Source organism: Silurus meridionalis, chromosome 16 (assembly GCF_014805685.1).
Source record: "Silurus meridionalis isolate SWU-2019-XX chromosome 16, ASM1480568v1, whole genome shotgun sequence".
Lineage (NCBI taxonomy): Eukaryota > Metazoa > Chordata > Actinopteri > Siluriformes > Siluridae > Silurus > Silurus meridionalis.
In genome coordinates, this window is record NC_060899.1 from 720,001 (window position 1) to 735,000 (window position 15,000).

The following is a 15,000-nucleotide window of genomic DNA, read 5'->3' on the forward strand; positions in this document are numbered from 1 at the left end:
TGAAACGAATCACTAAGCGAAAGCGAACTGATTCACACGAATCAACTCCGATATAACAAAGCTCTGTTTCTACACGTTTCCATGACGATGGCTTGAACAGAGATTTTACACGTTTCAGTAGATAAGACAGAATTCCACATGACTCTTCTTTAGTAAATCACTCATTCCAAATGACTCATTTGAATCACTCGTGTCCGCTCCAGTGTGTAGTGAACTGGGTGTGAAAAACACACATTATATAAAATAATGCAAAATCGCAGCGATACATGACTCATACGTTTACAAATCTGTAAAATAAATCTATTTCCTGTTGAAGTCTTTGCATGCGTTTTTTTCGCCATTTCATTACTATGATTTTGTCCACTACAAGCCACACCCCTTTTTCCTGATATGATATGATATGATATGATATATGTACACTCCTGTACACTCCTGATTCCTGTGTAAGAATGTGCACAACGAAGCAGAACTCACCGAAGTGGATTTAAACGTCGTTACTCGATCTGAATCAGGAAGTCAGGAAACTCAGACGGAGCAGAAACTCCTGATCGAGTTACAGACGCACCATCACCACATAACCACGAATTCCCTTCACGTCAAATAAAGCCAACACACCAGGACGATTAAACCCCATAATAAACCCCTTATGGAAAAAAATGCTCCACAAACTCGAGACGTTTTTCTTCCTGGACTCTCCGTCCAGACTCTGAATAGGCGAGGAGGAGAAGACTAGACACCGGACACACACACACGTAGCATACATAAATAAATCATTCCCTGTCCTGCGTCAGACCAGATCAGATCGCATCTGGTTTCTCGAGTTCTCAGAGTCACAGCTGATCCCACACGATACGCACCGCTTCAAAAAGAACAAAACGCAGCAAATCTTCATGATTTCTTCTATCAGTTACCTTCTAAACAATCCTCCCTGTAATAACAAGCACATAAACTGAAACTGAGAAGAAGAAGAAGCACGTGATGACTTTTTCTGGGTAACAGAAGGAGATCGAGTTCCGTAATGACGTCATGTTCAGAATGCCATTGTGCTGCAGGAGAGATTTCGGTGTGATATTTCCCACATCACGATTCCGTTCTGAACACAAGCATTAAAGTCGCATTGTAATAAACAGGATCGTTTCTAACATTCGTCAATAAGAATTCCCCAACTCGACTTTCCCCTCCCCCATTTTAAATGAGAGGCGGAGTTTAGATGATTGACACTTTCAGGACACATCGTTATCCTTATAATCTATATAAGCTCATATGGAAGCTCACAAGAACCTTTAGAAACATCGTCCACATTCTGAAGCATGGTGGTGGAAGCATGAGGTTTAAGGTATGAAGGTTGCTGATTGATTTTTACTAAAGCAGTTTATCTCGCTGGTCTCCACTGTCAGAACTTTTCTGAGCTTTTCAGGACGGAGGAGTTTCCACTTTTTTGCGATTTCTCAGGAAGACAGCATGTGCCTTTAGTTTTTTTTTTTGTCTTATAAATTTTTGAGAAAGAGAAAGAAAAAAGTGGAAAAAAAATCATTATTAAATCCTGCTTCCAGTCTGAAATCAACCGACTATAAAGTTAGTTAGATACCATGAACCATGAGCAGATGTTCCTCCTCTGATGTTTAGCTCATACGGTGAAATCAAAGACTCATAAAACCCTGAAACCTTTTCATTAAACATGTTCATGATACACAGACAGATGTGAGCTCCTACCTTTTAGTTCTCACGAAGATGCAGTGCTTCCACATGCTGCTCCACAAAGCCGTAACATCACTCACCACTACGCGAGACATTCTCCACCCGAGGGAACGGAAAAACACCAGAACGTCTAAAGCCGACACAGAGGTGATGTTTCTGTGGAAAAAATGAGTCCTCTTTTTTCTGGGCAAGTTTCATTGTCGATCAGGACAGAAAAAGAAACTTTATTTGGCAAAAGGAGATGTTCCTCATATGTGGCTTGAAAGGTTTCAGGTTCATTCTAACGCAAAACAAGCAGCGTCATGAAAGAGATGAAAGTAATCCAGTCTGTGATGAGATCTTATTTTCCTTCTTTCAGCCTTTTTTTCTGTGGAAGAATTTTTCCCAGGTCCGGCCCTCATGGAAACGTCCTGCATGTTCCAACAACAACTGGAAGCAGGCGCAGATCCAAACACGCCCAGCCTTTGCCCTCGGAGGAGGATCTGAACACTGAGCTCCAAAGGATCCAGGGGTTAAAACAAGGCTGGAGCTCAGTTCAAGCGGAAAGCAAACGCAGGAGAATGAAGCACAGATGTGCTCCTGTAGACGAGGAGACAGAGGACAGGAGCAGCGTTGTTCTCACGGAGAGAGGAAGACGGAGTTACGCTTGAAGCATCTGTGCTTCTGGAAATGCTGTCACTCTACGGCATAATGAGGCCTTTCAGAGGTTACGCTGCCACAGCTGGAATAAAACTCAACTGGTTCTAACTCGAGCAAAAACAGAAAAAGTGTGAGGAGCAAAATGAGGAACAAAACCTGGATCTACACTACAACCAGCTGAGCCTCCAGGAATCTTCAGTATGCAAACTGAAGATCTTTATATTTGTGATTACACCACTGCACTGCTGCTGAATTCTGGTCTGTGATTGGTCAGAATCTGTAACGCCGGTTTATAAACTATGAATGCGCTCGTTCTAATGCGGAGTTTTCGTTGCCATAGCAACAGATCGTTCACAGAGGCATGTACAGAGCACGCTTCACTGATAATAAACAGATAAAAGAAAGAGTATTCAGTTTTGCGGGTGAACATTTACGTATCACGGAAGGAGTCTCCAGTGTCAGTAGTGAAGAACAGGATGTTTAATGCTGCTATAATGTAAGAGAACAGAAAGCAACATGTCTAGTAACTATTCACAGATGAACAGAACTCATTTGTTGGTGAATAAATGAAACTTGTTGGTGAGTTGCCATGGTGTAAAGGGGAATAAAACACTCAGGAACATGCAGTAAGAGGAAAATAATCAACTTCAGAATGGAAAAAAGTCTCTGCTCTCCGACCCAAGGCAGGCAGACCTTCATGCTATGCCAAGTAAAGAGGAACATTTCCTGCTACTGCATCCAAAGATGCTCTACACAATTGTGCATTCAAATTTGTGTAACAGTTTGGGGAAGAACCACATATGGGTATAAAAGTCAGGTGTCTCAATACTTCTGGTGAAAGTTTTTGGATGACAAGGAGGAAAAAACTTCCTAAAAACATTTTACACCATTTTAGTTTTTTTTTATGGCAATAAATAGAAGTGAGATCCGTACACGAGGAACAGAGATCAGCAGGGAGATCAGATCCTCACTCAGAGTCACGAGGAACACTATCTAAAGTCATGTCAAATTCATCCACGATTTAGAAAGAGCCATTTCACTGGAATTCCAATTCAGTATTATTAACCAATCAATAATAAATAATAATCAATGATGAATACCATCAAACGTAATTGGGAAAAACTTTTATATTGGTATTACAGTTATTGCCCTTCAAAGTGATTTTAAAGTGAGGACGGTTTAAGACCCTTGCTCAGGGGTCCAACAGTGAGACCTTGGTGGTGCTGGGATCTCATGACCTTCTGTGAAGTAAGGCTGAACCACTATGCTACCACTTCCACAATAATTAATATAAATATCATCAGTTTAGTGTAAATGGGGCTGCAGGTGTTATGTGGTGTCCCACAGGGTTCTGCTTCAGTCCCGTTTTGATTCTCTTATTTACTCAGACTTTAATAGTTTAAATTAACAGTAATAATGTTAGTTTTTACTTTAGGAAGAAAACATAATACAATTACAATAATAAATAAAAAATCCTGGTGTGGAACACCTGCAATAACGAGTTACTGTGAGATGGACATGCTGAGAACCACATTGGGAGAAAATTAAATCAGTTTCAACAGGTAGTTATTTTATATACATTTTATATTAATATTTGACATATTAAATAATACATTAAAATACTTTAATACATTAAAATACTTTAATATAAGCACTATTTGATATTAATATATATAAATATTTTAAATTTGTATAATTGTTCAAATTAATTAAATATTATTATATAAATGTATATAAATGTGTATATATATATATATATATATATATATATATATATATATATATATATATATATATATATATATATATATAATATAATATGTGTATGAACATACTATAGAAATAAAATTATAAATAATCTTCAGTATAAATATAGTTGGAAGAATTGCTAAAGCACAACCTTTGGTTACTGGAGGATTGTCAAAGTGAAATAAAAAAAGAAAAGCAGGTCATTAGATAAATCTTTGTGTCCTAAAGTAAAAATCTATAAATAAATAAATTGCAGCATTTTTTCTTACCTTTTAAAAAATCCACTTGGGGGCTGCAGACACAGAAACTGCCAATAATCTAAACACAGAGCTTTGAACCGTGACATCATCAGGGATTCTGCGTCTCATGGGTCATTTAAACATGGACCAAAAATTCTGCTCACACCTGAGATAAAAAATGTGCTTAGCGTTGATGCTGAACGCCTGCTGTGCCGGTCGGCCATGACGCCGCCTCACTGAAGCTCTCCATCCTGATCAAGAGCCTCATATACCTTCCTTCTGCTGAGCAGGTTCCCCTCAGCTGTGAATCCAAGAATGGCTAAAACGTTTCTAGATGTGTGTTGTGGAATTCCAGGTCAAATTACGCGATCTCTCCAGATCTGATCCAGAATTCAGGGATGAGATTCACCATCAATGGTAGACCTACTAAAGCTCCACGTGTGAGAGTGTGTGTGCACCACTCCTGTCCCTCAGGTGGTGAACATCTGCAGGAGGTCATCACCAGCGTACAGGAGAACACCTCCTCCTCCTCTGCAGTGGAGCGTCTCCCGGCTTTTCCCGAGTGATCCTCAGCTTCTCTGCAGCCCAGAGCTCGGCGCTCAGACATGCCGAATTCATGGTTGCCAGGCAACACCATCACTACTGAACTCACAAACGATTTGCTGACAGCTGCTGATTGGTCAGAACGCTCAGAGAGGAGGGGCCTTCTGCAGATCCTGAACAATGATGTCATTGGTAGAGAAAGAGGGGATGTTCGCTGTAGTTACATTTGAGATCTCTCTCTCTCCCTCCCTCTCTCCGTCTCTTTTGCTTTGATTACGGCACACATTGGTAACGGTTAAGACATTGGACTTTGGATCTGAAGGTCACAAGTTGAAATCCCAGCCACACCAAGCTGCCACTCTTGGGCCCCTTAAAAAGGCTCTTAACCCCGTATCATCAATATAAATGTCATGAGACGGACCGAGAGTTCTCAGTGGGGTTAAAGCCTGGACTCTGTGGTGGCTAATCCATGTGTGAAAAAGATCTCTCAGTGAGCATATCTATATTTTATCTACAAAAATCACTGCAGTAATTATTCCATTGAGCTATTACCTTGATCTGGTCAGGCAGTGTGTATATTGTCATGTGAAAAAGAAAGTACACCCTTTTTGGGTTGCATCAGGACATAATACAAATAATCTGGTCCTTATCAGGGCTTAGAATTATTTAATTTTTGACTAAAATAAAGCCAAAATAGAGACGTGTGAAAAGTACACTTTATGATTCAGAAGCTCATATAACCGAAGCAATAATCTGAGGTAATGATGTTCAGTCTCTCACATCACTGTGGGGGAATTCTGGGTTCACTCTTCTTAACAGCGTTACTTCAGCTCATTGAGGATTGTGGGGTTTTGTTCTGCACAGCTTTCTTAGGTTCCTGCCACAGCATGCAGGTCAGGTTAAGGTCTGGACTTTGATTGGGTCACTGCAACACCTTGATTCTGCTCTTTATCAGCTGTTCCACTGGTTATTAACTGCTGTGCTTGAGATCAATATCCTGCATGTGGGCCAAGTTTTAGGTCTTGGACAGACGGCCTCAAATCTACATATAATCCATATACAGAGGAGATCAAAATTAATCAGTGATATTTCCTGAGCAGAACCTGGCTGATACTAAGCCTCTTCATTCCTACAGGAGCAGTACGGGTGTACTTAGTTTTTCACACACTGTAAAATTAAACAAGGGTCTTCTTTCTTTATCACATGAGATGGAGAGAGACGGAGCTAGCTTAAAATAACACACACACACACACACACACACACACACACACACACACACACACACACACGGTTCTCCCAAGACCTGAACTTTATCATCATGTATTTTTAATTTCTCTCCACTCATTGTAAGCAACACACACACACACACACACACACACACACACACACACACACACACACACACAGACACACACACACACACACACACTCTCAATCACCCTCACACACAGTGTACGAGTTTTACAGTGTGTACGTAAGCGTGTTTCCTGCACAGACCGACTGATGACGTGAGCAGAACATGACCAAGCAGTTTTCAATCACAGATTGATCTTCAGCGACTCTTCATCAGAAATATACACAGAGACAGACAATAGATCAGACACAACACACATAGTAGATCCTCCAGTCCATATTTTATAGGGTCTACGGTAAAAACCTGGTAATCCAGAAACATCCAGTGTGCTTGTGTCCTTTATAAACAAAGTTCTGTTCAGCCCCAGTCCTCCCACCATGTGCAAAAGTCCAGAAACTCCCAGAGAGTACACCATACCCGATAGTGAACACCCCTGCCTGATCCCTCTGTACACTATAAAAGGAGCACATAAACCACAGTTAACCTTCATTACACTCTCAATTTCACTCTACAGCACCCTGATCATGGCTCTGAAACCAGGGTTGAACCCAAAGCTTTCCAGCACCTTCCACAAATATTCATGTTCAACCCGGTCAAAAGCCTTTTCCTGGTCCAGGAGAATCAGACCAGTCTTTAAGCCCAATAGCCTGGAGCTGACCACCGTTTATATTGTCCTGTAGGACCTCCAGCAAGTCCTGCCCTGTTACTGCCCAGAATGCCTTGAAAAACTTGACAGGGAGACCATCTATACCTGGTGCCCGCCCAGTTCTCCATGCCTTGGAGAGCCTCCTGAAGCTCAACCACCATCTCCCACAGGTATTTACGGGAAGCTACATGAGGTTCTGCATGATTTCTGTCCATATTTTCTGATGTACAATTAAAATCTCCTCCCAAAATTAAAAACTCTGCAGTGCTGCAGTTAAAACAACATTATTGTGTTTGTGTAAAAACTTCAATGCACTAGTGATGTCCACACAGATAAACACTAAAACCTCATTCTCATCAAAACCTTCACTTTTAAAAGCCTCCCGTTTAAAATCTCTTCCACCATGTAAGAAACAGGAATAAAATTGCACTACAAAGTGATGTGTTGTGACTTAAAATCACCAACCCGTCAGACTCCTTCACCCAGTCAGCAGTGTTCCTGATATCACTGTGCATCACTGCGGGTTTCCTGCAGTCGTCTCGCTCCATTTATATTAAAACTAGCAACCTGGTTTCCGTTCATTAAAATAAAAAAAAAATAAAAGAAGCAAATGCTAAAAAAAACTCAAATTAAAATCACACCACTCTAAAACACACTTTATCAGTCTTTATCAGAGTTTTCTCTAGTCACCTTCATTATCAGTTACCTTAAACAAAAGAATTCCTAATCCATTAAAGCACCTACTCATCTAAAATGTTTGACATCATAAACAAACTGCTTTAGGTCTGGGAAAAACTCAACTAAAACGTTTTTCTGCCACTTGGTTGTTTTTAGAAACTTCTTGATGTCTTCTGCATTATAAATCCTATAAAATCTTCCTGAGAGTCTGGATTGAAAACTGAGTTAGACATTGTATCTTCACTGTCTGGCTCTTTTTCCTCTTTATATTTTTTTCGTCTGCTTTTTTCCTTGTCCCTTACCTCGTTTTTCTCTTAGTTGGTACTTTTAACTGGGGCTCGTCTTCCATCTCCACGTCTCCCCGTCCCCTTGCACTGGTGTAGTGACTGCTGTCTCCTGGTGACAGCTCTGTACCCCTGTGCCTCCCTCTGCCAGCACAGGCAGCTCCAGCACCGCTCCAGAGGCCACTGTGACTATCAGTTTCACTCGGCTTCTCTCGGTCCAGTTCACCCGAGCGGGGCTTCTCCCGGTCCGCTTTGGCTGAGCAGGGCTTCTCCCGGTCCGGTTTGGCTGAGCAGGGCTTCTCTGGGGTGGTTATGTCGTTAATGGACCTCTGGTCTACAGTCTGAGCTTTGGGTTCACACTCCCTAGGCCCTGGAGCAGCAGCAGTTACGGGGCTTTCAGCAGCAGGCCAAGCTGAAGCCGCAGGGGAACGACTCCAGCAGGTCGTCAAACGTGTGGATTTACAGCCGGGGTGGATTTTCTTCATTGGGGAGATGGGTCACTCGTACTTAATTATTACCTAATCACTCATAAAAGGAGGAACATTCGTCAACATGACTTTATAGCAGGAGAACTGAGGGGAGAAACCGGTACGCACTCGTTATTAACTATGATTCCTTTCTGGATGTTTGGTCACTTTGTCTATATTTATATTAAGTGTGTAATCTGGTGTACCAGTGTAGATTTATTCATTTCTAGAGACTCAAAGCACTTTTGCATGTCGCTCTGGATAAGGGCGTCTGATAAATGCCACAAATGTAAATGTCTAGCTCAGGGGTCACCAACATGGTGCCCACAAGGACCACGAGTCACCCCCGGACCTTTTCTAAAAAAATAGCTCACCATAGCGCCACTTACCAGTGAGCTGTATCTAATTTATTTTTGTTCTATTCTTTTTTAAATCAGTCACAGATAGACCAAGATTCAGAAACTGGAGTATAAACACCTCGTCTTTATTTAGTCTGAACATATATAAGGCTGAAGCTTGAGGAGAAGTACAAACCAGAGAGCGGGTATATCCCCTAATGCGGGTAGTCCAGGGATGATCGCCAATGTGAACTGTTAAAGACAAACCTTTCTTGTGCGCTTCCACCGAAGCAGAGCCAGGAGCAAGGAAGTACAGGGAATACTAGTGGTAGAAAGTAGATCCGACCGTGAATGAGGTGGAATCGCGAGCTTATAATGAGGAAAGGTAATGGGGAACAGGTGTAGGTGATCAGAGTAGGGAGAGGCTGAGTGAGAGTTAGAGCCTTGGAGGGAGACGTGTCTGGTGGTTCCCTGATAAAATCACACTTGCATTGGTGTGAATTTATAAATGACAATATTAAAATATAGATGAGTAGATATAGATGAATATCATTAATTATTAATAATAACATAATTAAAGGTAAATTGAGCTGAAATGTGTTATTTCAGAAGTGTGTATCAAACTGGTAGACCTTCACATTAATCAGTACCCAAGAAGTAGCTCTCAGTTTCAAAAAGGTTGGTGAACCCTGGTCTTTATTATCTAGATTCCTTTACACTCACCCTCTCTCACTCTCACACACACACACACACACTCCTCTACTTGCCCCTCACACCATCCGCACACCGTGCCGGCAAGTCAAACTCTCATATATCCTCGCGCTCGGAGACACCACACTGCACGCGCACAGTCTCGCCAACCGCGCGCTCTACTCCACACACCAAGCTCACACTTCCCTTGCGCATGCGCAGAGCTGGGGGCGGGGGGGATTGTAGGTGCTCACATCACTGCTGCATTATCAGCCTGACTTTTCTGCAGAACCTCCTCTGCCCCCTACAGGAACAATTCAGAAACTACACAACACTGAGCTGCACCTCCTACAAACACACTGTATATTATATACAAATATATCGAAATAAATAATATAATATAATATAATATTGGTTAACCAAATAAAAGAAGAGAATAAAGTGAAACAGGTAGTGGTTCCATTCGGAACAATATAAAGGAATGAATATATAAAAATGTTTTGCCAGGACACACTGAACACTTTATGAACTTTACACCAAACTGTGAGATTTTTTACATTTAAATTTTTTTGTAAAGACTGTATATAAAATATGTATACATTTTGCTATAAAGATTCATTATTTTTGTATATATTTAGTATATATACTGTGGCAATGAACCATAGTCCCACATACATAGAAAGACAAGCACTCTAAACACAACCGTCGGACAGGTTCACGACCATGATGGCGGCACGGCAGTAGCACACAGCGGCCACTCTGAATCCAAAATGGTGCTTTTTGCGGAATTTACCCAAATTTTCCCAAGAACGTTGACACCAGGGACAGCTGTGTTCCTGTATACAACCACCATACGCTGTTACGGTACAGAAATCATGCAACAACAAATCTGCATGATAAAGTACTTAATAACCTAAGTGACTACGGCTTGCTGCGACCTCGGCTACAAAGACCAGGCCCCAAGTCCTCGGTGTCCCCTGATGCCAGTGGCCAGAATAGGGGACATTGGAAGCCGTGTTCGAGGAAGCAGAAGCTTCCGTCCATTTTACTTTCAAACGTCTGCTCCTGGGACAATAAATTGGATTACATCCGACTCCAGCGGAGCACGCGGCAGGAGTTTAGAGACTGCTGCGTCTTTGTTTTCATAGAGACGTGGCTCAGCGACAGAGTTCTGGGACATCCATCTGAATGCTCACTCCAACGGACTGTTTATTATTGACTGAGATTTTAACCATGCAAAACTCAAATCAGTGCTCCCTAAACTCCATCAGCATGTGGACTTTGCAACTAGAGGGCATGCTTTGCAACATGCTGGATCTTGTTTACACAAACATCCCCAGTGCGTACTGTATGGAGCCCCGCCCCCACCTCAGCTACTCAGCATACAGACCGCTCGTCAGATGCTCTACCTGGTTCTGAAACAGGTGAAAACCTGGCCAGCAGGAGCCATCTCTGCTCTTCAGGACTGTTTTGAATGCACTGATTGGACATGTTTAGGGAGGTTGCAACCAACAGCAATTCCATCAACCTTTAGGATTTCACATCATCAGTGACCAGCTACATCAGCAAGTGCGCTGATGACGTGACCATCTCCAAGACCATCACTACACGGTTCACCAGAAGCTGTGGATGAATGCAAAAGTCTCTGCTTTCAGACAAGACAGCCTTAAGAACAGCCAGAGTCAAACTGTCCCGTGGCATCAGAAAGTCAAAGCTCATACACGGCAAGAGAATCCACAGTCACTTCCATGGCGCCTCCCTCCCAGATGTGCTGAATGACTTTTACACCCGGTTTAAGGTGCAGAACATGTCGGCAAGGAAGACCACCCTTCCTCCGAGTGACCAGATGCTCTGTCTATCCACGGCTGAAGTGAGGAAAACTCTATGCAAAGTTAAACCAACGAAAGTCTGCTAGACCAGACAACGTTCCTGGCAGAGTGCTCAGGGAATGTGCAGAACAGCTAGCAGATGTCTTGACTGACATCTTCAACCTCTTCTGAGCAGTGCCATTGTTCCTACGTGCCTTAAGACAATGCCCATCATCCCTGTGCCAAATAAGTCTATAGTCTCCTGCCTCAATGACTATCATCCTGTCGCACTCACACACATCGTAATAAAGTGCTTCGAGAGGCTGGTCATGAGACACATCAAGACCCAGCTTCCGCCCTCACTGGACCCCATGCAGTTTGCTTATCGTCTAAACCATTCCACAGACAATTCTATCACCACAACCCTCCATCTGGCCCTCACACACCTGGACAACAAATACACATATGTAACTCCTGTTTTTTTGCACCTTTCACTGTATTACTGTTTACATGCCGTCTTCTGCACATCTTGACGGCTGCTGTATTTTTGCACTACATTGTGTTCTTATATTCACTCCTGGGTAGAGTTTTTACAGTTCACAGTACTGTATAACCAAGTATACAGCAGGTTTACTGGTCGGCGCTGTCTCAGGTTTTGTGTCTTGTCTTGTGTTGTCTGTCTGTACTGTTTTTTGTCTGCACTGTTTGCACCAGGTTGCACTCGATGCACTTTATGTAGTTTTGTGTTGTGTTGTAGCTTTATGTTGTTGTTTAGTGTAGCACCAGGGTTCCGGAGGAACGTTGTCTCAATTTTACTGTGTACTGTGTACCACTGTGTATAGTAGAAATGACAATAAAAGACTCTTGACTTGACTTGACTCGACGTATGAATGCTGTTCATAGACTTGAGTTCAGCATTCAACAGAATCATCCCTCAGCACCAGATTGAGAAGCTGAGATCCATTTGCAATTGGATCCTGGACTTTGTGACTGGGAGACCTCAGTCAGTCCGGATCTGGAACAGCATCTCCAGCACCACCACACTAAGCACTGGAGCCCCTCAGGGCTGTTTGCTCAGCCCACTGCTGTTCAGCTCGAACCACATCATCAAGTTTGCAGATGACACGATTGGGATGGGTCTCATCAGTTAGTCAGCATAACGTTCGGCTCCCAAGTAACATTGGTACTCTGCGGCGACTGTAGCAGCAGCGACGACATCGACCAAAACCACGGCACCTACATCATCAAAGACTCTCCGCTTCCCGGCGCCCAAGAGTACCTACCTCCCCGAACAAACCAGACTATAACCCCGAGTCCCTCTCCCTGTATTATTCTTCTACTCTTTATAGAATTTTAAAGTAATATTGCACCTGTGTGTGTGTGTGTGTGTGTGTGTGTGTGTGTGTGTGTGTGTGTGTGTGTGAGGTTCAGGCAATACACACACTGTACACACCCACACCCACCCACACACGGACCTAAAAAGTCTCACATGCACATGTAGAAATGAAATGATCTCTGATGGGTCTGTTGTAGATTTGATTAGTGAACCAGACACGCCACATACGCTCACCATCTCTACGACATCCTTGTGAGATTTATTTACATTACCCCATATGCAGTGTAAAAAACAGTGTAAGGAAGCGTTCAGCTGATCGTCTGAATTTTTTTGCATCGTAACTATTTGTAGTAAACTGTAAATTCAAAAGTGGCCTGTTGCTGATGTCATGCCGCGTGTTGAAGCAATGCTTCACATGATGTGCTTCTGTATTTAAAAAATTGAATAACGATTTCAAACCAAACATAATTGATGATGTTAATTCCTGCTACACAAAATTTAGATTCTATTTGTACAGCGTGTATCTGTCTGACTCCACAGAGCTCGACTGAGCCACTGAATGTTAGAATCAACGTTCCGTTACACTCTAGATGATGGAGCTCTCCTTCAGACCAAAATGATCAGGGAGAAAAATCATCACAGTGGTATAATGATCATACACACACATCAAACAAAATGAACAGTATTTCAAATAGCATGGAAGGAGAATCTCCTGAGTTCTAGAAAATCTCTTAGTGCTGCTGATCAGCATATTTCTCCTCCCTCATAGAAAATAACAAGCAGAATCCTAGATTTTTATTCTGTACTGCAGCAAAATGAACAGGAAATAAAAGCACTGCACTCACATGCACACCATCAATGGGTAGTAATGATTTCATCAATTTTTTAAATAATAAAGTGGAAAACATCAGGCAAGAAATCCAGAGGATTAAAATAAATCCAAACTATTTTATAAATAACCCTGTAGACAGCAGTGTCATTATAACAGACCATCAATTACAAAGTTTTACTCCTATTCAAGAGAACGACTTCATTTCATTTATTTCCTCATCAAAATCATCAACCTGCATTCTCCATCCCTCACCTACAAGTTTCCTCAAACAGATCATTCCAGAGGGAATTAAACCTGTTTTAAAATAATAAACTCTTCCATCAGCACTGGTTTTGTACCTAAATCCTTCAAACTGCAGTTATCAACCCCCTAATTAAGAAACCTGACCTTCACCCTGTCAGCTGTCCAACTACAGTCCAATATCAAACCTCCTCTTTATCTCCAAGATTCTAGAAAAGGTTGTAGCACAGCAGTTTTACTCACATCTACTGAGGAAGAACATTTATGAAATGTATCAGTCAGGATTTCGGCCTCATCATAGCACAGAGACGGCACTAGTTAAGGTGCTAAATGACTGTTATTGACCTCTGATCAGGGTTTTGTCTCTTTACTTGTTTTGCTCGACCTCAGTGCAGCTTTTCACATATATTGATCATCATCTCCTGCTTGCTGGACTGGAGAACGTTGTTGGAATAAATGGCTATATATAATAACAGCTCTCTCTTGGCTCAGGTCTTATCCGACTGATCGCTATCAGTGTGTTGATGTAAATGGTGAGTTCTCCACACTCTCTGAGGTAAAGTTTGGTGTTCCGCAAGGATCTGTCTTAGGCCCACTGCTTTTCTCTTTCTATCTGCTGCCTCTGGGTGAAATTATACATAAACATGGTATTCGCTTCCATTGCTATGCTGATGATACACAGCTGTATATTTCAGCAAAGCCAGATGAGAGAGATCAGCTTAACAATGTTGAGGAGTGTGTAAAGGACATTAGACAGTGGATGCTCCATTACCAATGACCATTCTTCCTGCTCCTCTCCTCGGATCTGCCCACTTCATCCTGGTCTGCCTCTGGATGATGTTTTCTTCGATTGGAGGCGACTCTGTGCAGCTGGAGATCCATGAAATTCCGGAGTAAGATCAGGAGCTTTGAGAATTTAGACTGCAGTTAATATCTACACTCTGCTACACTGACTCAGGACTACAGTTTGCTCTGATCTCCATCACTGCACCTCAACATCGTTTATCTGTAATAAATGGACATTCGGTGGAACCCAGATGAGGATGAGGTTCCCTCTTGAGTCTGGTTCCTCTCAAGGTTTCTTCCTTCTGCATCTCAGGGAGTTTTTCCTTCACCACAGTCTCCACTTTGTTCATCAGGGACAAACTTACACTTATAAAGAACATCTTCATTTTTATCTCCACATTATCTGTAAAGCTGCTCTGAGACAATGTTCATTGTTAAAAGCGCAATACAAATAAACATGAATTGAATGCACCAATATGAGGCCTTCATCAGAGCAGAACTCCACCGATAAACACACGGGTTAAACCTGAGGGATTATTATTATAATAGTGTAGAGAGGAGCAGTGAGGTTCTGTGTTTCTCACTGCAGGACACCGTGTACCAAAGCAGACAAGATCTTTGAGCATACTCAGAGCTTACAGTCACCTCGAGATGGCTGTGTGAAGATATTCCA

General features: G+C 42.2%; 1 protein-coding gene across 7 annotated transcripts in view; it reads right to left on the bottom strand.

The window, feature by feature from the left end:
• Window positions 1-15,000, bottom strand: part of iqsec1a (IQ motif and Sec7 domain ArfGEF 1a) — a 91,257-nt gene that overhangs the window by 41,547 nt on the left and 34,710 nt on the right. For 2 of the 7 annotated variants that reach the window (XM_046869035.1, XM_046869044.1), the window contains exon 1: window positions 7,849-8,330. The exons of 3 other annotated variants lie outside the window; for them this stretch is intronic. In XM_046869035.1, the coding sequence (XP_046724991.1) occupies window positions 7,849-8,315 (467 nt within the window). In that variant the 5' untranslated portion in view covers window positions 8,316-8,330. Of the gene's footprint in view, window positions 1-1,713; window positions 2,244-4,355; window positions 4,920-7,848; window positions 8,331-15,000 lie in introns of those variants that run through there. 2 more of the 7 variants (XM_046869041.1, XM_046869040.1) reach the window with 2 other exon arrangements.